At 40.7% G+C, this 22,014-nt stretch overlaps 1 protein-coding gene across 1 annotated transcript in view; it reads right to left on the bottom strand.

Annotated features, from left to right (window-relative positions):
* The window catches only part of usp34 (ubiquitin specific peptidase 34), a 273,481-nt gene that overhangs the window by 5,436 nt on the left and 246,031 nt on the right, over positions 1–22,014 (bottom strand). Inside the window, exons 72-76 of the mRNA XM_078556887.1 lie at positions 18,733–18,837; positions 18,500–18,624; positions 17,067–17,190; positions 2,448–2,527; positions 1,400–1,540 (exon numbers count right to left, since the gene is read on the bottom strand). Coding sequence (XP_078413013.1) covers positions 1,400–1,540; positions 2,448–2,527; positions 17,067–17,190; positions 18,500–18,624; positions 18,733–18,837 — 575 coding nt within the window. The remainder of the gene's footprint in view (positions 1–1,399; positions 1,541–2,447; positions 2,528–17,066; positions 17,191–18,499; positions 18,625–18,732; positions 18,838–22,014) is intronic.

Raw genomic sequence — 22,014 nt, 5'->3', positions numbered from 1 at the left:
CACCAAGATGATTGGTTTTGTCCCCTCCACACTAAGGTGTGTATCCTACTACTTCAGAGTGCTGAAGTCTAGCAATTTGTGCAAGGATACCTACAATTCATTTACCAGGCATTGATCATTTTAATTTGATTTTAAATTAAGGCTATCAGAGCCCTCAGCAAGAGACCTGCTCAGGAAATAGGACCACAAGCTAATACTTTTTTTGAAAAAGAGCAGATGCATGGAGTAGCAGAAACATGAAAATTGGAAAGCTAGCAAAAACAGGATAAAGTTAAAAGCAAAAGTTTTGAAGGGTAACCAGATGAAAAGAAGAACTAGCACAAAAATTGGAGCATGGCAGTCAGGAACAGCAAGCCTAATAAAGATGCCCAAACAAAATAAAAATGAACATCAGGCATCAGAAATAAAGAGAGATCCAAGGTCTGGAAGATAAAAAAACAAACTATGAAACATGTAATTAATATGGAAGTTGAATTTCATGATGTTCATTTAAAATTTTATCATAATTGCAGATCATAATTTACTGATACAAAATAGAATGTCAAATGAAGGAATAGCCAAGAAAATCCTCAGAAAAAAATTCTATACTCAACTTCAAAACCAGCAAAATAAAAATGTCTGTAAATCAACATATCACGAGATTACAGTGCCGTACATTAGAAATGTGACTTCTAATGTACGACATTTTAAATTTCCTGGAATAATAATGTCGAGTTTAATCAATAGAATTAGCCTAAAATTTAAGAGACACTGTTTTTCTCTGAGTGGCTTGAATATACTTAATAAGAAAGTCAGGCTAACCAAGTGTTTCTTGAAGTCACAAGAAATTGTGAATCTTGGGTTACTTGTATCTGTATCTATTCTTTCTTGCCGATTTTATCCCTTTTTTCTCTTCTCTTTTCCTTTACAGTTGTACAGATTCGTTGAAGTACCTCACCCAACTGTTTATTATTCATGTGTCTGCTTTGATTCATTTGATTGCAGGGGGGGGGCGGGGATCAAAGTCCAATTCTGCTCTTTTGACAGCCATGCACACTCCCAGTTTGCAGCAATTATGCATGGGAACCTCTTCCTCCCCAAACTTGGTTCATTGAGGTCATGTGTTATCATTTGGATCACCACTCTAAATGAGACCACCTAACTTAGCACCAAACATCAAACCTAGAGCCTCTTGGTCTCTATGGCTCAGTTACCCAATGGAGAAACTCACCAAATCATCTGGGAAGCTATCAGCATCTTTTTTTAAGATCAGAGTTCAGTACCAATGCACTGCAACAGCAGAAGTAAATTTCCTTAATTCTGTACAACAATGAAATCCCATAGTTCTATTGCATATTAACTGGATAAAATATTATTAATGAACACATGTTACGGTATAGGGACAAACGGTACATCATACCTTAGGAAGGAAGCAAGCAAGAAAGGTATAAACTGCATTGTTATTCAGGCAGATCCTCTCGTCCATTAAAATGCATTTAATATATTCAGCAAATACTGGTTCATCACACAGCAGCTTAACACAATTCTTTGCCATGGGCGACTGAAAAAAAAATGATGTGAATGAGAATAATAGTGCAGCAAAATAACTTAAATGAACTTTATCTGTGCACAGTTAAGTGTACAATTTCTCTCCCTTACTTCCCTTCCTCACTCTTATTACTTCAGGTCAAGCATCATTCCCAGCCATGAGGGCTGGTGAGTGACTGACTTTCAGGCCCGTGCCTGTTGGTCTCCCACCAGCCAAACATGATTAATGCAGCTCCCATGTGAAGATCATCCTGTATAATGCACAGAACTTCTCAATAGCACAACTGAGCTTACTATTGGAAACATTTTATGCTAAAACATTTAAAATGATTTTGGGGCAGGGTATAGCAGTTCTGACATGTTGTGTCAGCTGTTAAATGTACATTTCTCATGTACAGACTTTATGACATCACTGTAATATCAACTGTAATGAATACTTCGGTTTAAAATTACATTGCATTATTTACATCATTTTATAAATTTAGTTTGTTTTGTCATGAAGTGTAAGTTTACAGTAATTGTTGAGAAAACAGTCACAACTAAAGGCACCTTTTCTTAACCTTACCAAGTACATACTAGGCCTTCTTCATTATCAAATATCATGTGACCTCAAAAGTCATCAATCCCAATTATAGTTAATTACTGTTATAGAATGAGGTTTTAATCTGGTAACGAGTCAGCTGTGGGTAACCTAACTGGATATTTTAGAAAATTGAAGGAGGAGGTGGTGATGTCAGCAAATTATTAATATTATCAAAGACACACAAAATTCTAAGAAAGAATTTATTATTGCAATCCTTTTGTTTTTGAACTAGTACAGTGTGCCAACTAAACATCACAATTATTTTATTCTCAAAATTAAAGAAAAACACCTTAAAAACACATTAGAAAGTCATTACAGTAACAAAAGCTTAAAATACCTGAGACTGGTAAATTTCTGTCCACAGCTTAGGGAATAATGCTAAGTGAAGAGGTAAGCCTTCGTATGCTATCAGAACACCTGCATATCAACAAAATAAATTGCAGGGTTACTGGGGGAATAAAGAGACAACCTGCGTGTCGGTAACATTGTGCACAAAGCATACCACACAATCCTCCACATACTTTGAAGTTTGGCATTGTGAAGGGCAAAAAAATACATGCCCAGATAAATTTTCAAGTGAAAAGGATTGCATTGTGTGGCCTGTTCAATTTTTAAAAATAACTTTAAAAATTAGCAATTTACAAATGATTTGGGTTAACATATACTAAATGGTAGAGCAAGTAATCAAACTGTAATTTACATGGGTTCAAATGAAATTAAGAATAAATTACAGCCAACAAAATTGTTAACAATTTAGTTTAGTAAAAATTACACTAACTGAAGACAAACATTTAGATTTTGTTACTGCAGATTATAATATGGTTGATAGAAATATATGTTATTTTACAGTTGCACAGGACAATTAAAGGCTTAATACCTTTATTATAAAAATGTATGAGTTGAATTTATCTGCAGCATCTTCCTCTTCATTGGTTAGGTATTTATATTTGTTTTATATTATCTACTTTTATTACACACTAACCATGTTACACTTTATCTACTGGCATTCCCAGAAAATTCCCATTTTCTTTAGCAGGGAACCTCCCAGGAGCAAAGATGCAATTAACATCCCCCTACAGCAGGAATTAAAGTCCATGTGCCTCCTTAGCAGAAAAACTCAGCAACCACTTTGTAACCACTCCCCAAAGCATGTGCAGCAGTAAAAACGGATGAGTGTTGTTCCTCTAGAGTGTGACAGTGGGGAGTTAATAGTAGATAATAAAGAAATGGCGGATGAAATGAACAAATATTTTGTTTCTGTCTTCATTACAGAGGATACAAAAAACATTCCAGTAATAGCAGTACATCAGGAGGTGGAAGGGAAAGGGCAACTTGGTAAAATTACAATCACTAGGGAAGCAGTACTGAGAAAACTGATGAAGCTGTGGGCTGACAAGACTCCGGGTCCTGATAATCCTAGAGTCTTAAAAGAGGTGGCTAATGAGGTAGTAGATGCGTTGGTTTTCCAAAATTCGCTAGATTCTGGAAAGGTTCCATCAGACTGGAAAGTAGCAAACATAACCCCTCTATTCAAGACGGTAGGGAGGCAGAAAACAGGAAACTATTGGCCGGTTAGCTTGAGGTCTGTCGTGGGGAAGGTGTTAGAATTGATCATTAAGGAGGTTATAGCCGGGCATTTAGAGAAACTCTAGGTAATCAGGGAGAGACAACATGGTTTTGTGAAGGGGAAATTATGCTTAACCAATTTATTGGAATTCTTTGAAGGAGTAACATGAGTTGTGGATAAGGGGGAGCCTGTAGACATGCTGTACTTGGAGTTCCAGAAAACATTTGATAAGGTGCCACATCAAAGGTTATTGCAGAAAATAAAAGGTCATGGTGTAGTGGGTAACATAATAGCATGGCTAGAAGGCTGGCTGGCTGGCAGAAAACAGAAAGAATGCATAAATGGGTATTTTTCTGAAAGGCAGGATGTGACGAGTGGAGTTCTGCAAGGGTCTATGCCTCAACTTTTTACAATTTATATCAATGGCTTAGATGAGGGGAGTGAAGGCATGGTGGCTAAATTTGCAGATGACACACAGATGGGTAGGTAAGTATGTTGTGAAAAGGACATAAGGAAGTTGCAGATGGATATAGATAGGTTGAGTGAGTGAGCAAAAATCTAATGTAGGAATATGTGAAGTTGTTCACTTTGGCAGGAAGAATAAAAAAGCAGAGTATTAATTAAATGGGGAACGGCTGCAGAATTCCAAAGTGCAGAGGGATCTAAGTGCTCTAGTATATGAGTCCCAAAAAGTTAGTAAGCAGGTACTGCAAGTAATTAAGATAGCTCATGGAATGCTATCCTTTATTACAAGAGAAATTGAATGTAAAAATAAGGATGTTATGCTTCAGTTACACAGGGTATTGGTTAGACCACATCTCCTATATTGTGTGCAGTTTTGGTCTCCTTATTTAAGGGAGGATGTAAACAAGTTGGAGGCGGTTCAGAGGAGGTTTACTAGATTGATATGTGGAATGAGCGGGTTGTCTAATGAGGAAAGGTTAGACAGGCTGGGCTTGTTTCCACTAGAGTTTAGAAGAGTGAGGGATAACTTGATTGAAGTATATAAGATCCTGAATGGTATTGACAAGGTGGATGTGGAAAGGATGTTTCCTCTTGTGGGTGAGTCCAGAACTAGGGGGCACTGTTTTAAAATTAGGGGTCGCCCTTTCAGGACAGAGATGAGGAGAATTTTTTTCTCTCCGAGGGTTGTGCAACTTTGGAACTCTCTGCCTCCGAAGGCAGTGGAGATGGGGTCATTGAATATTTTTAAGGCAGAGGTAGATAGATTCTTGTTAGGCAAGGGAACCAAAGGTCATCAGAGGTAGATGAGATTGTGGAGTTTGAAACACAAACAGATCAGCCATGATCTTATTGAATGGTGGAGCACGCTCAAGGGGCAGAATGGCCTACTTCTGCTCCGATTTCGTATGCACCAGCCAGAGTTTGTTGAACTGCTTCCTGTATTAGGAATACAATTCCCAGAAACATTCCCAAACAGGACTCCCACAATCCATTCCCTCTCAATTGGTATGTTCTGTTTGGTTGTACTAAATCTCTTGGGCCTCAATATGAACACAGAGTTGTTAAGGTATAGAAGGCCATTCAGCCCATTGTGTCTGCACCGGCTCTCTAAGTATTTTAACTTAGTACCAATCTCCTGCCTTTTCTCCGTAATGCTGCACATTGCGCTGAATTTTCTGTTCAGCGTGCAGGGGCGGCGTGCGTCCTGACATCACCGGGCGTCATTCCGATCTTCCATTCGGCAGGCGTGCACAGAAGTCAGCTGTGCGCCCACCGAACTGTCAAAGGCCTGTTAAGGCCATTAATTAACTAATTTACCCAACTGACAGGGCTGCCTGTCCAACCTTAAGGTTGGCGGGCAGGCGAAGAGCCCAGACGGCCTTCACATTTTTCGTGAAACCTCATCCACGGGCAGGGTGAGGTTTCATGAAGGGTTTATTAAATTAATAAATATTTTTCAAACATTTGATAAACATGTCCCAGCTCATGTGATGCTGTCACAAGGGGACATGTGTAAATAATTTTTCACTTTCTTTATTTTGAACGTTGAAACTGAACTTAATCTCCCTGAGGCAGCTCTGTGCCTCAGGGTGATTTCTGCGCTCTCCTTCCTCCCCCCACCCGTACAGGTAGCGCTGTGCGCTACCAGGCATGGGTCACACTGGGCGGGCCTCAATTTGCTCACCCACGTAAAATGGCAGCGTGCAGTTGATCACGGGTGGCGATTGGTTCTGCGCCTGCCCACGCCCGCTCCCGACCGGCCCGCCTGACAGGGGGAAAATTATCCCCATTGTTTCTATTTAGATCATCCAATGCCCTCTTGAATGCCTCAATTGAACCTACCTCTGCCGCACTTCCAGGTAGTGCATTCCGAACCCTAACTACTCGCTGTGTGAAAAAGTTATTTCTCACCTCACATTTGCTTCTTTTGCAAAACACTTTAAAACTGTGCCCTCTGGTTCTCGATCCGTTTACGAGTGGGAACAGTTTCTCCCTATCTACACTGTCCAGGCCCCTTATTTTTTTGAAAACTTCCATGAAGTCTCCTCTCAGCCTTCTCCTCTCCAAGGAAAACAGTCTCAACTTCCCCAATCTTTCCTCAACTGAAATGTCTCATCACTGGAACCATTCTCATAAACCTCTTCTGCACTCTCTCTAATACATTCACATCCTTCCGATAGTGTGGCGTCCAGAAATGTACACAATACTCCAGCTGTGGTCTAACCCATGTCTTGTATAAGTTCATCATAACCTCTCTGCTCTTGTACTCTATGTCCCTATTAATGAAGCTTAGAATATTATATGCTTTAGAAACAGCTCTCTCTACATGTCCTGTCACCTTTAATAACTTAAGCACATATGCACCCAGGTCTCTCTGCTCCTGCACGCCCTTTAGAATAGTTTTCTTTATTTTATACTGTCTCTCCATGTTTTTTGTATCAAAGTGTATCACCTCACACTTCTCCACATTGAACTTCATCTGCCACCTATCTGTCCACTCCACCAATGTGTCAATGTCCTTTTGAAGTTTTACACTGTCCTCCTCAAAGTTTACAATTCTCCCACGTTTTGTGTTGTCTGCAAATTTTGAAATTGTCCCCTGCACACCAAGATCTAGATCATTTATATATATCAGGAAGAGCAAGGGTCCCAAAACCCACCCCTGGGGAACTCCACTACAAACCTTCTTCCAGCCCCAAAAGTACCCATTACTCTGCTTCCTATCCCTCAGCCAATTTTGTATCCATGTTGCTACTGTCCCTTTTATTCCATGGCCTATAACTTTCCTCACAAGTCTGTTGTGTGGCACTATATTGAAAGCCTTTTGGAAGTTCATATACGCCACATCAATGACCTTGCCCCCATCAACCATCTCTGTTACCTCTTCAAAAAACTCCAGCAAATTAGTTAAACATGATTTTCCTTTAACAAATCTACGCTGGCTCTTCCAAATCAATACAAATTTTTCCATGTGACTATTAATTCTATTCCAAATAATTGTTTCTAGAAGTTTCCCCATCATCAAAGTTAAACTGACTGGTCTGTAATTGCAGGGCAGATCTTTACAACCTTTTTGAACAAGGGTGTAATGTTTGCAATTCTCCAGTCCTCTGGCACTTCCTCAGGATCCAGGGAACATTGAAAGATTATTGCAATTGCCTCTGCAACTTCCACTCTCACTTCCTTCAATATTCTTGGATGCATCTCATCCGGTCCCGGTGCCTTGTGAACTTTGAGTACTGACAGCTTATCCAATATCTCCTCCTTATCAATGTTAAATTCTGTCGCCATGGCTTGGGCAGCATCTACCTCGTAGGTAAAGACAGATGCAAAGTATTCATTTAATATCTTAGCCATGCCTCTTGCCTCTGTGTAAATCCCCTTTTTGGTCCCTAATCGGCCCTACTCCTTTTACCACCCTTTTACTATGGGTGTGCTTATAGAATGCTTTGGGATTTCCTTTTATATTAGCTGCCGGTTTTTTTTTTCATCTCTCTTTGCTTCTCTTATTTGCTTTTTCACATCCCTTCTGAACCTTCTGTATTCAGCTTGGGTCTTAATTGTATTTGCTACCTGACACCTGTCGTAAGCACATGTTTTCTTCTTTAACTTAATTTCTATGTCATCCAGGGAGCTCTGGATTTGTTTGTCCTACACTTCCCTTTTCAGGGAACATACCTTGACTGGGACTAAACCATCTCCTCTTTGAAGGTAGCCCATTGTTCAGCTACTGTTTTCCCCACCAACCTTTGGTTCCAGTCTATCCGGCCCAGCTCTGTTCTTGCCCCATTGAAGTCCACTCTGTGCCAGTTGATTATTCTTACTCTGGATTGACCAATATCCTTTTCCACCGTAATCCTAAACCTTATGATACAATGATCATTGTCCCCTAAATGTTCCCCTACTGTCACTTGATCTACTTGGCCCACCTTATTCCCAAGAACCAGCAGTGCCTCCTTTCTTGTTGGACTGGACACATACTGCTGTAGGAAATTCTCCCAAACATAATCTAGGAACGCTTGTCCCTCACTGCCCCTTACACTATAAGACCATAAAACCATAAGACATAGGAGCAGAAATTAGGCCATTCGGCCCATCGAGTCTGCTCCGCCATTCAATCATGGCTGATAAGTTTCTCAACCCCATTCTCCCGCCTTCTCCCCGTAACCTTTGATCCCCTTACCAATCAAGAACCTATCTATCTCGGTCTTAAATACACTCAATGACCTGGCCTCCACAGCCTTCTGTGGCAATGAATTCCATAGATTCACCACTCTCTGGCTAAAGAAGTTTCTCATCTCTGTTTTAAAAGGTCTTCCCTTTACTCTGAGGCTTTGCCCTCGGGTCCTAGTCTCTCCTACTAATGGAAACATCTTCCCCACGTCCACTCTATCCAGGCCTTTCAGTATTCTGTAAGTTTCAATCACATCCCCCCCCTCATCCTTCTAAACTCCATCCACTACCACTATCCCAGTCTATATACGGGTAATTAAAGTCCCCCATTATAACTACTCTACGATGTTTACACCTCTCTGTAATTTCCTTGCAGGTTTGTTCCTCCATGTCCTTCCCACTAGCTGGTGGTCTATACATTACACCGAGCAAAGTAATTGCACCCTTCTTATTCCTTAGCTCGAGCCAAATTGATTCTGTCCTTGAATCCTCTGGCACATCCTCTTTCTCCAGTACTGCAATACTCTCCTTAACCAAAAACGCCACACCCTCCCTCTTTCTTTCTCTTTCCTAGCTTTTCTGAACACTTTGTAACCAGGGATATTTAGCACCCAGGTTTGCCCTTCCTTAATCCAGGTCTCCATTATCGCCACATCATAATCCCACAAGGCAACCTATGCCTGTAATTCCCTAATTTTATTAACCGTACTCCGTGCATTCACATACATGTAATGTAACCCCAAATTAGACTTCATTTCTTGCTCCCTTACTCCGACTCCATCTATTAACTTACTATTCTCTATTTTAGTGCTATCTGCCTCTCCCAACATTCCGTACACCTGGTGTTACTTTCTAATATTCTCTCCTGGTTCCCATACTCCTGCTGAGTTAGTTTAAAGCCTTCCCAACAGCACCAGCAAAACGGCCTGCAAGGAATTCAGTCCCAGCTTTGTTCTGATGCAAACCATCCAGCTTGTAAAGGTTCCATCTCTGCCAGAGCTAGTCCCAGTCATCCAATGCCCTCCCTCCCTCACCATCTTTCCAGCCACGCATTCATCTGCCTTAACTTGCTATTTCTGCACTCACTTGCACATGGCATTGGGAGTAATCCGGAGATTACTACTTTAGAGGTTCAGCTTGCTAATTTTCTACCTAGCAGGACCACATCCCCCTTCCTACCTATGTCATTAGTACCAATGTGGACCATGGCCTCTGGCTGTTCGCCCTCCTCCACAAGGATGTCCTTCAGCCGTTCTATGACATCCTTGACCCTTGAATCAGGAAGGCAATAAACCATCCTGGAGTCACATTGACGGCCGCAGAAGCGCCTGTCTGCTCCCCTAACTAAAGAACCCCCTATCAGTACTGCCCTTCCGCTCTTCTTCCCCACCTCCTGTACAGCTGGGCCACCCATGGTGCCACGGGCTTGGTTCATGCTGCACTCCTCCAGAATGAAAAACCGGTTAGTGAGCAGGACCCCTGGGGACTCCTGCACTACCTGCTTGTTTCTCCTGGACTGCCTGGCATTCCATTCCCTATCTGCCTGCTTTCCCCCAACTTGCAGTGTGACCACATCTCTGAACGTGCTATCCATGTAGTTCTCTGCCTCACGGATGCACCTCAGTGACTCCAGCCACAGCTCAAGCTCTGAAATGCAGAGCCACCCCAGACCCTCAAGGAAGCCTTCGGCCGCCCGTCGATCACGACATCTCCCTTCCTCTTGCTACAGTCAATAGCTTCCCTTCAATGCCCGATGCTGCTCTTTCAAAAGGTTGTCTTGTCTGCCTGGTGCCAGGGTAAAGGGCATCTCCTCAGAGCCGGAGAGGGACTTGGGAGTGGGAGTGGGAGCGGAAGGATCCAGTGTTGTGGTCCATGTAGTTACCGATGACAGAGGTAGGATGATGGAGAAGGTTCTGCTAAGGTGCTATGAGTAGCTCGGGGCTAAATTAAAAAGCAGAATCACAAAGGATTACTACCTGAGCCACGAGTAAATTGGCATAGACTAAATAAGATCAGATTTGAATGCGTGACTCAAACACTGGTGTGGAAGATATGGCTTTTGATTTTGAAGATGGCAGTACCCTAGGCCCAACCATTTTCAGCTGCTTCAAAAATGACCTTCCCTCCATCATAAGATCAGAAGTGGGGATGATCACTGCTGAACATTGTTCAGCACCATTCGCAACTCCTCAGATACTGAAGCAGTCCGTGTCCATATGCAGCAAAACCATGACAACATTCAGGCTTATTAAGTGGAAAGTAACATTCGTGCCACACGTGCCAGGTAATGACCATCTCCAAAAAGAGAGAATCCAGCCATCTCCTCATGACATTCAATGGTATTACCATTGCTGAATCCCCCACTAACATCCTGGGGGTCACCACTGACCAAAAACTGAACTGGACCAGCCATATAAATACTGTGGCTACAAGAGCAGGTCAGAGACTGGGAATTCTGTGGTGAGTAACTCACCTCCTGACTCCCCAGAGCCTTGCCCACTATCTACAAGGCACAAGTCAGGAGTGTGATAGAATATTCTCCACTTGCCTGGATGAGTGCAGCGCCAACAACACTCAAGCAGCTTGACACCATCCAGGAAAAAGCAGCCTGCTTGATTTGCACCCCATCCACCACCTTCAACTTTCACTCCCTCCACCACCAATGCATGATGGAAGCAGGGTGTACCATGTACAAGATGTACCGCAGCAACTCACCTTGGCTCCTTCGACAGCACCTTCCAAACCTGCGACCTCTCCCACCTAGAAGGACAAGGGCAGCAGATATATGGGAACACCACCACCTGCAAGTTCCCCTCCAAGCCACACAACATTCTGACTTGGAACTATATCACTGCTCCTTCATTGTCACTGGGTCAAAATCCTGGAACTCGCTTTGTAACATTACTGTGGGTGTACCTACACCATATGGACTGTGGCAGTTCGAGAAGGTAGCTCATCACCACTTTCTCCAGGGCAATAAGGGATGGACAATAAATGCTGGCCTAGCCAGTGACACCCACATCCTGTGAAAGAATAAAAAAATTCATGGTGCCCTGGCACCATACTGGGGATAGATGGGGCTGCTCTGTTGGGGTGGTCTTCACACGAACTGCACTGAGATCAGTAGCCTGGTGAGTCGAATAACCATGGCTGTAGAGGAGGCTTTAAACTAAATAATGGGGAGGGGGTGGTAAAACAAAGAAGGGTTCAGATGAGAGGGAAACTTAGGTTACTGATACATGCAATGATAACTACAATGTGACAGGAAGGGACAGAGTGTGACAGCAAGGGACAGAGCATACTAAAATGAGAGTGCACCAGCCAACAGGGTCAGAATAAGGAAAAATGGTCAAAAAGTTAAAATTAAAAGAACTTTATCTGAATGTATGCAGAACTTATAAGATAGATGAACTGCTGGCATTAATAGAAATAAATGGATATGATATGATAGCCATTATAAAGCTATAATTGCAAGGTGGCGAAGGCTGGGAACTGAATATGCAAGAGTATTGGACGTTTTGAAAGGATAGGAACAACAACCTATATTTATTTAGCGCCTTTAGTTAATGAAACACCCAAGGTGCCTCACTGGTATGACAATGAGCCACAAAGCAGATGTGAGGTCAGATGACCAAAAGCTTGGTCAAAGAGGTATCTTTAAAGGAGGAAGCAAGATAGAGAGGCAGAGAGGTGTAGGGAGAGAATTCCAGGGCCTGAATAGAAAAGGAAAAGGAGGTGAGGTACCTTTGTTCATAAAGGATGAGACCAGCACAGTAGTGAGAAATGAGCTTGGCTTGGAAGCTCAAAATGTAAGATCAAATAGCAAGGGAAAGAAGCTACTGGTGGGGGTAATTTACAGAGCCCCTAACAGTATCTACACTGTATGACAGAGCATAAATCAAGAAATAAGGGGGCTTGTAAGAAGGATTCTGCAATAACCATGGGCGATTTATATCTTCATATAGATTGGACAAATCAAGTTGGCAAGGGTAGCCTTGAGGATGAGTTCATAGAGTGTATTCGGGACAGTTTCTTAGAACAATATGTCATGGAACCAGCCAGGGAACAGGGTATTTTAGACTTGATAATGTGTGAAGAGTCAGGATTAATTAATGATCTCATAGTAAAAGATCCTCTGTGGAAGAGCAATCGTAACATGATGAATTTTGCATTCAGTTTGAGTGCAAGAAGCTTGAGCCTGAAACTAGTATCTTAAACATAAATAAAGACAATTACAAAGGTGTGAAGACAAAGTTAGCTAAAGTGGCCTGGGAAAATTGATTAAAAGGTAAGATGGTAGAGAAGCCGTGACAGACATTTAAGATATTTCATAACTCTCAAAGGTATATTCCTTTGAGAAAAACTGACTCTACAAGAAGGATGAAACATCCATGGTTAACCAAGGAAGTTAAGGGTGTTTTTATCCCCAGTAATGGCATGTCATATTCGTAACTTTCAAGATATGAACTATATTCAACGTGGACTCTAAAATGAATCTTTTCTTTTTAAAATCAACAATGTGCTGCTGCAAAGATGGCCACCGAAGATCAGGTGACCTGCCGTGTATTCAAAAACTAACTCACTGTCTAACAGAGACAAAAGGGCACATCCCAGGCAAAAAGGAACTACACATATCCTGAGACCATCAAAAGACATTCCTGAATTGAATGGATTTTTTTTCAAACAAAGAAGGTGATTGTCTTAACCCACCTCAGGGTGAGAGTCTTAAAAAAATAAAACAGGATGTGGTTAAACAACACGAGATCACCACATTTGGAAACGGAACAGCAATTGTGAGGAATCACACAGTAAGGCAACTTTGTCCCTTAGCAATCTTTAAATGCTGACTGCAGAAAGAAAGAAACAGCAGCAGCAGAAAGGGAATCACATCTATACTTAAGAACCAGAGGCTGTAACAATATAAGGTTCTAAGCCAATTCCTTTTTGGGTCCAGCAATACAGAAAACTGACCTGCCGGTAATGAGATTACAAGCAACTAACTTTGTGACCTGCAGAAAATCCATCTCTGAAGAAATCCTGAAAACAATTTCAGCTGTTGAATTCACCTAAGCTATCCTTCAGGAGTGAAGATGTCTTTTCATTGGGCCTGCAACGCACGTTTTTCAGAACAAGACAATCACTTGAATTCTGAACTATTCTTCTTGTTCATAACCTGGAAAAGTGTGCACTATTCTCTTCAGCTGTACTTTCCTTGAGTGTGTGTGTTTGTTTGTGCTTGTATGAGCGAGTGCTATGGCGTTCGGTTTCAGAGTGAGCATGTAAATAAACAACCCTCTTTCTTTATTTAGGCCCATGAAAAGCTTGCTCCTGGCTATTCAAATTGTCCGCACATTCAGGGGTTAAAAAGCACACACACACACACACACACACACACATCTTCCTTTCAAAAATTCACTGATTACAGACAGTTGGGCAGGGGACAGGGATTTCATCAGTTCTTCCTCACTCTGTCTGTAACAATGGTATCAAATGGAAAAAAAGCGTACAATGCTGCAAAGATTAGTGGCAGCCCAGGAGATTGGGAAATTTTTTAGAAACCAGCAAAAGATGACTAAAAAAATAAAGTGGGAGAAATTTAAACATGAGAGTAAGCTAGCAAAAAATAGAAAAACAAACAGTAAAAGCTTCTACAAGTATATAAAAAGGAAGAGAGTAGCTAAATGTTGGTCTCTTAGAGGATGAGAGTGGGGAATTAATAATGGGAAACAAGGAATTGGCAGAGATTCTGAACAAATATTTTCTGTCTTCACAGTAGAAGACACAAAAAGCATCCCAAGAATAGTAGAAAATCAAGGGACAAAAGGGAGGGAGGAATTCAAAACAATCACTACCACTAGAGATAAAAGTACTAGGCAAACTGATGGGAGTAAAGGCTTAACAAGTCTGTTCGACCTGACAACCTGCATTCTATGATCTTGAAAGGACTGGCTACACAGATGGTGGATGCATTGGTTGCAATCTTCCAAAATTCCCTAGACTGAAGAAAGATCGTACCCAATTTGAAAACCACAAATTAAACACCCCTATGCAAGAAAGGAGGGTGTCAAAAAGCAGGAAACCACAGGCTAGTTGGCCTAACATCTGCCATTGCTGGAATCCATTATTTAAGGACGTAGTAGCAGGACATTTAGAGAATCATAATACAATCAAGCAGAGTTAACATGGCTTTGTGAAAGGGAAGTTGTGTTTGACAATTTTATTAGAGTTCTTTGTGCATGTAACAAACAGGTGGATAAAGGGAACCATTAGATGTAGTGTATTTGCATTTCCAAAAGGCATTTGATAAGGTGTCACATAAAAAGTTGCTATACAGGATAAGAGTTTATGGTGTTCAGGGTAATATATTAGTTAGCCAATTCTCTATCCATACTAACAGGAGAGAATCAGATTAAATTAGTTACTTTAAGGTTGGCAAACTGTAACTAGGGTGATTCCAGAGGGATCACTGCTGAGGCCTCAACTATTTATAAACTATATTAATCACCTAGTTGAAGGGACAGAGTGCATTGTAGGCAAATTTGATGATGCAAGGGTGGGAAAACAAATTGTGAGGAGGACACAGAATCTGCAAAGGTATAAAAATAGGTTAAGGGAGTGGGTAAAAACTTGGCAGATGGAGTATAATGTGAGAAAATGTGAGGTTATCCACTTTGATGGGAAGATTAGAAAAACATAATATTATTTAAACGCAGAGACTCTACAGAATGATGTACTAGAGAGAGATCTGGGTATCCATGTTCATGACCAAAAAGGGAATTTACGCATGGAGGCAGGGACAGGATTAAGGTAATAAATGAATATTTTGCATCTATCTTTACAAAGGAAGATGATACTGTGCAGGTCATGGTGAAAGAGGAGGTAGTTCAGACACTTGAAAGGTTAAAATTGATAACAAGGGGGTACTAGATGGGCTGTCTGTACTTAAAGTTGATAAAGACACCAGGACTGGATGAGATATATCCAAGGATACTGAGCGAAGCAATAGTAAAATTGCAGAGCTACTGGCTGTAATTTTCCAATCTTCCTTAGATTCAGGAATGGTGCCAGAGGACTGGAGAATTGCAAATGTTACACCCTTGTTCAAGAAAGGATGTAAAGATAAGGTGAGCAACTACAGGCCAGTCAGTTTAACCTTGGTGGTGAGGGAAGCAGTGATAATTCGGGTCAATATTAATAGTCACTTGGGCAAATGTGGCTTAATTAAGGAAAGCCAGCACACATGTTAAGGGTAAATCATGTTTAACTAATTTACTTGAGCTTTTTGATACGACAACAGAGAGGGTTCATGAGGTAACAGAGAGGGCTGATGAAGGTAATGCTGTTAATGTGTGTACAAGGACTTCCAAAATTTGATAAAGTGCTGCACAACAGATTTGTGAGCAAGGGACAGTGGCAAAAGGGGTACAGAACTGATTGAATGCCAGGAAAGAGAGAGTGGTGGTTAATAGTTGTTTTTCAGACTAGAGGAGGGTTTATAGTGGATTCACCATGGATCAGTGTTAGGACCCCTGCTCTTCCTCATATATATTAATGACCTAGACCTTTGTATACAGAGCACAATTTCAAAATTTTCATTCAATACAAAACTTGGAAGTGTTGTGAACTATTACGATAGCGATAAACTTCAAAAGGACATAGGTTGGTGGAATGGGTGGACAAATGGCAAATGAAGTTTAATACAGAGAAGTGTGGTGATTCTTTTGTGGGAGTGGCACAAGATGAATTGCTTCTTCAGGCAGTGAGCACAGACGCAATGTGCCGAATGGCCTTCTCTACCGTAACCATTCTATGATTCCATGAATCACAAAAAGTTAGCATGCAGATACAGCAAGTAATTAGAAAGGCAAATAGAATATTGGTCTTTAATGCAAAAAGGATGCAGTAAAAAAGTAGGGATGCCTTGTTACAACTTTACAGGGCATTGGTGAGACAGTTTTTGTCTCCTTATTTAAGTAGGGACATACTTGCATTGGAGGTAGTTCAAAGAAGGTTCACTAGGTTCATTCCTGGGTTGAAAGGGTTGTCTTATGAGGAAATATCGAGCAGGTTGGACCTATTCTGATTTAGAAAAATGAGAAGTGATTTTACTGAAACATATGATTCTGAGGGGGCTTGACAAGGTGGATGCTGAGAGGATGTTTTTTCTCATGGGGGAAATTTAGAACTAGGATACAGTTTCAGAATAATGGTCCCTCCACTTAAGATGGAGATGGGGGGGAATTTCTCTGGGGGTCGTTAATCTTTGAGAACAGTGGGGCTGGGTCATTGAATATATTCAAGACTGAGTTAGACAGATTTTTGATCTACAAGGGAGTCAAGGGTTATTGGGGGCAGGCAGGCAAATGGAGTTGAAGCCACTATCAGGTGAGCCATGATCTGCTTCAATGGCAGTATATGTTTAAGGGGCCAAATGACCTGCTCCTGCTCCTATTTCCTTTGTTCGGATGAATAAAATTGTTTTGTAACATAAAAGCCTGTTCAAAATGCTGTCTTATAAGTCAAAAACATCACTGTAAACATCATCATTTGGAATTCCATTTGCCAAGGCATTCTTCTGGATAACAGGTTACCAGTGATTACTACTTACCAGTGAGTCAGTAAAAGAATATAATTTTTATTGGGAAAAATGGTGGGTTTTTCAAAGTACCTTGGTACACAGACCAGAACACTCAAAAATGTGTCCACTATATTCATTAGTGTTTTCTATTTAAAAGTCAGTTTGGTACATACTTAATTTCACTAGGGTTTCTGTAAATTTTTCACAGTTCACTGCTACTCGGCATAAGAGATGGATGAATTGATGATAAGAAAAGAAGTAATCCAGCAGAACACGGTCATAAACATCATCCTTTCCCTGCAAAACAAACTTGCATTATTCAAAAAAGATAATGGCCTTTGCAAACTTTACATCTTAGATTTTACTCAACACATAAATGCTACCCTCTTAGACCAGTTTAATGATAGCAAATAAACACTATAAATATTTTAAATATTTATACACTTTTGTCAAACAGAAAGAATATTTAATCACTAAGTGGGTATAAAATCAGAGGGCCTTTATGAAGTCTTTGGCTGTGCCAATGTTTGTTTGCGGTGAGAAACCTAGAACCAATTTACTTAACACTTGGAAGCACAGATTGTATTTAAAACATATTTTAACCTTACTAGCTGGTTTTTATCAATGAACGATAAAAATGACATTAGCAATACAATTATGGCTAGTACCTCAAGCTCAATTTTCACAAAAAGACAGAAATTACTGATACTACGGTACAGGTGGCGCCAGCTTTGTTGCCGCTGGTTCAATATCCTGGAAGTTCCTCCCTAACAACACTGTGGGTGTTCCTATACTACATAGACTGCACCAGTTCAAGGCGGTGTCACACCACCAATTCTCGAAGGCAATTTGTGTAATGCAATATATGCTGGCTTTGCCAGTGACGCCCATATCCCATGAACAAATAAAAAAGACATCTCTTCATAAGCTGCTAGGTGGAACATTAAGAACAAAGGATTTTGAGGATTGGAAAAACAAACTGCATGTTTTGGTACAAGAAAAAAGCCTAAGAGTGACAGACACATTAATGCTTAGGTTATAGTAAGTGAAGGAAATTGTTTAAGATGTTGATGGCAGCAATTAGATAGGTTGTAAACAAAATATAGTCATTAAAGGTTAGGAAATGGATCATGCTGTGCTCTGCTATAAAAACGTGATCATACAAATGCAACGTGTTGGAGGAAAAAAGCTTAAAATTAGCTCAAACCATCTTACTACAACTGACCTCTTTACAAAGTACTGTTAAATTTGCAACTTCTATAATGATTACCAGATATACTTTCTGCTCATGACTGAATGACATCTATATAGTAAACTCGTGGACTGAATGTTCAGCCTGCCAGCATGTTGGCAGTCTTTTCCTCATTGGCTGGATTTAAATTTGCCTTGGGATTGCTACCAAAAATTGCTCTGCAGGTTGGGGCACCTCTATTATCTCATTTTAGAACTCCCACTGGGAGCAGCAACTTGGAAAGTAGAAGCTCATGAAATTTAACCCTGACTCCACCTCAACAGAAAGCGTTCATTTTTCAAAACTCTGACCTTTAAAAAATGTACAAATATAAATCCTGTGCTGCACAGAACACTCATATAGGTCTCTACATACCTTACTAGTTTCCACCATTGTGGGCAAGAGGCACATATTCAGTTCTGGACGAGGAGGACGGATATTGTTTTTTCCACCCATTAACTTTATGTTCTCACGACAGGGGAAATAGGGCCCTAAAGACACTGCAAAATGAGTTTAAAAGATGAAGAGTGAAACAGAATCTTCAATACCAAAGAAGAGATCCAATTCTTTTACTATCTGCCAGTTAATTGAATAAAGTTTGCACTTACTTGGTATACTACTATGGTGGCAAGTGCAATGATTGTGCTGAAGGAACGGCACCAAAGTATGAAGGAAATCATGAGGACTCAGAAGTACAAGTTCTTTTAAAACATCTAGAAAGCAATGACAATCTTCTTTAATTTGCTGAGAAAGAAACATTTTATAGACAATATTTTTATCAAATCCCGCCATAGACAAGTTTGAACTGTTTTAAAAATGATTAATTTACTGAATGGGTTGATTTGAAAGTATGGAGTGCTGTAGTCATAACATCTGCATCTCAACAAAATTTAAGTACAAAAGCACCTTCTTGAATTGTATGTTGATTCAAATTGTAATTCTTTTGATAACTGAATGCAATAAAGTGGCCAGCCAAAAATAGATAACTACTTGACTAAAGCAGTGAGCCTCTACCTCAAGGTTCAGGTTATAATCCAAGTGTGCACTCCTCTCTCATGTTCATCAATTTTATGAAAAAAATAAAGTTCTGATATTCTCAGTCAATTTCACATCAGATCAATCTCACATGCTAACTACCTTACATTTAGTTTCCTATCAACATTATAGTCAGTATAAATATGTTAGTAAACCTTTTGGAAGATGGATAGAGCAACTGACGTCATTAAAATATTAAGACTTTTCAATGCGTACAATGGAAACTGTTTTAAAAAGTATACTAAATAAAACAGAAAAATGGCATTTATAATTTATATTTTGTCCTTCTACATCTCTACAGTATAGTCATGTGAAACACACCAACTCTTTGCAGTTTTCGATGCTGCTGCAGAGGCCTTCTATTAGGAGGCAAGTGAGTATGACCCAGATGGGCTCACCTCCCTTTTTCCTTTTTGTACTGCCTTTTTGTGAGAAAGTGACTCAGCTTCTCTATTGACAACTAAGCTGAGATCAGGAGCTCACTGGATGGTGAAGTGTGGGTACAAGCCAATGTGCTGCAACATTTTGGTGCCAATGCAATGCAGCACTGGGCAGATTTACTAACTGCCTGAGAGCTGGAGGGCTTCACAAACTAGACTGTGGACAGTTTCATAATTAATACTAGGGTTACTCGGCTATTCATCAGGTTAACACCTAAATCGCACATTCCCTTTCTCTGCTTTTGTCAGGGCCATTGAAAATGTGAACAAATCTGAATCAGAAATAACCTACTGGTCAAGCTTAAAGGGGTTAGGAACACTCTTTTAAAAAGTGTTACCATCTCCATGGGGAAACGTATACCAAAATAACAAAATTTACTGCCAAGAGCTCCTGCATCGGTGTGCTGATCGCCTTCGCCCACCAGCTCTCCTGCTTGCAGCTCTCCTGTGTGTCTGGCCACACAGCTTCTGGCTTGACTTCCTGCCTGTTGGTACTGCTTCCAGTTCAAGGGCCACCAGGTCACATGGACTACAATTTTTTATTATCCGTGAAATTGCAAGTGATCCCTTTACAATTGATCCAAACTCTTAAAAGTCCTTTTCAAGCACTCTTAAAAATAATTACAGATTCCCTAGACACGTTAAAGAAAGTACAATTTTCCTTACTGCTTCCAGGTCAAAAGACACAAAAAGATGCAATGACTATCACTAGGGAAAAAGTACTAGAGAAACTGTTGGGGCTAAAGGCCGATAGGTCCCCTGGACTTGATGAGTTGCAACCTAGGATATTAAAGTAAGTAGCTACACAGATAGTGGATGCACTGGTGGTAATTTTCCAAGGATCCTTAGATTCTGGGAAAGTCCCAGAAGATTGGAAAACTGCCAACACCCTTATTCAAAAAGGGAGGGAGACAAAAAACAGGCAACCATAGGCCAGTTGGCTTAACATCTGTCATTGGGAAAATGGTAGAGTCTATTATAAAGGATGTAATAGCAGAGCATTTAGAAATGCACAATATAATCAAGCAGAATCAGCATGGCTTCATGAAGGGGAAATCATGCCTGCCAAATTTATTAGAATTCTCTGAGGAGGTAACAAGCAGGATAGATTAAAGGGGAAACAGGAGATGTAATATATTTGGATTTCAAAAAAGGTGTTCAATAAGGTACTGCACGTAAGGCTACTTAATAAGATAAAAGCCCCTGATGTTGGGGTAGTATATTAGCATGGAAAGAGGGTTGGATAACTAATAGAAGACAGAGAGTTGGGATAAGGGGGGCATTTTCAGGATGGCAACCTGCAACTAGTGGAGTGCCACAGGGATCAGTTCTGGGGCCTCAATTATTTACAATATATATTAACGACTTAGATGAGGGAAGTGAATGTACTATCGCTAAGTTTGCGGACGACACAAAAATAGGTGGGAAGGCAAGCGGTGAGGATGATACAAAGAGTCTACAGAGGGGTATAGGCAGGTTAAGTTAATGGGAAAAAACTTTGGAGATAGAATATAATGTGGGAAAATGTGAGGTTATACACTTTGGAAGAAAGAATAGAGGAGCTGAATATTATTTAAATGGAGAACGACTGCAGAAAGCTGCAGCACAGAGGGATTTGGGTGCCCTCATGCATAAATTCCAAAAAGCTAACATACAAGTTCAACAGGTAAAAAAGAAGGTAAATGGAATGTTGGCCTTTATTTCAAAGGGAATGGAGTATAAAAATAGGGAAGTCTTGCTAAAACTATACAAGGCACTAGTTAGGCCACAACTAGAATACTGTGAACAGTTTTGGTCCCCTTATCTAAGGAAATATATACTGGTTTTGGAGGCAGTCCAGAGAAGATTCACTAGGTTGTTCCCAGGTATGGAGGGATTTTTTATGAGGAGAAGTTGAGTCGGTTGGGCTTGTTATCATTGGAGTTTAGAAGAATGAGAGGCAATGTTATTGAAATATATAAGATTCTTAGGGGGCTTGACAGGGTGGATGCTGAGAGGTTGTTTCCCCTTGTGGGAGAGTCTAGTACCAGAGGGTATAATCTCAGGGGGTAGTCAATCTGTGGAATTCTTTACCACAGAGGGCTGTAGAGGCTAGGTCGTTAAGTATATTCAAGGTTGAGATAGACAGACTTTTAATCAGTAAGGGAATCATGGGCTATGGGGAAAAGGCAGGAAAGTGGAGTTGAGGATTATTAGATCAGCCATGATCTCATTGAATGGCAGAGCAGACTCGATGGGTCGAATGACCTACTTCTGCTCCTAGGTCTTATGGTCTTCATATATAAAGATAAATTTCTTCGAAGTGGACAACAAATGCTTTAACCATAATTTCAGAAGGACATTCAAAAGCTTTATTTCCTCCCCACCCCCACCCATTTCCCGCACAACCAAAGGACCTGTGTCTGAGTGATAAGT

The sequence above is a fragment of the Cetorhinus maximus genome, chromosome 14, assembly GCF_964194155.1.
Source record: "Cetorhinus maximus chromosome 14, sCetMax3.hap1.1, whole genome shotgun sequence".
NCBI lineage: Eukaryota > Metazoa > Chordata > Chondrichthyes > Lamniformes > Cetorhinidae > Cetorhinus > Cetorhinus maximus.
Note: the sequence above shows the minus strand (reverse complement) of the source record. Positions and strands in the feature narration are given on the sequence as shown.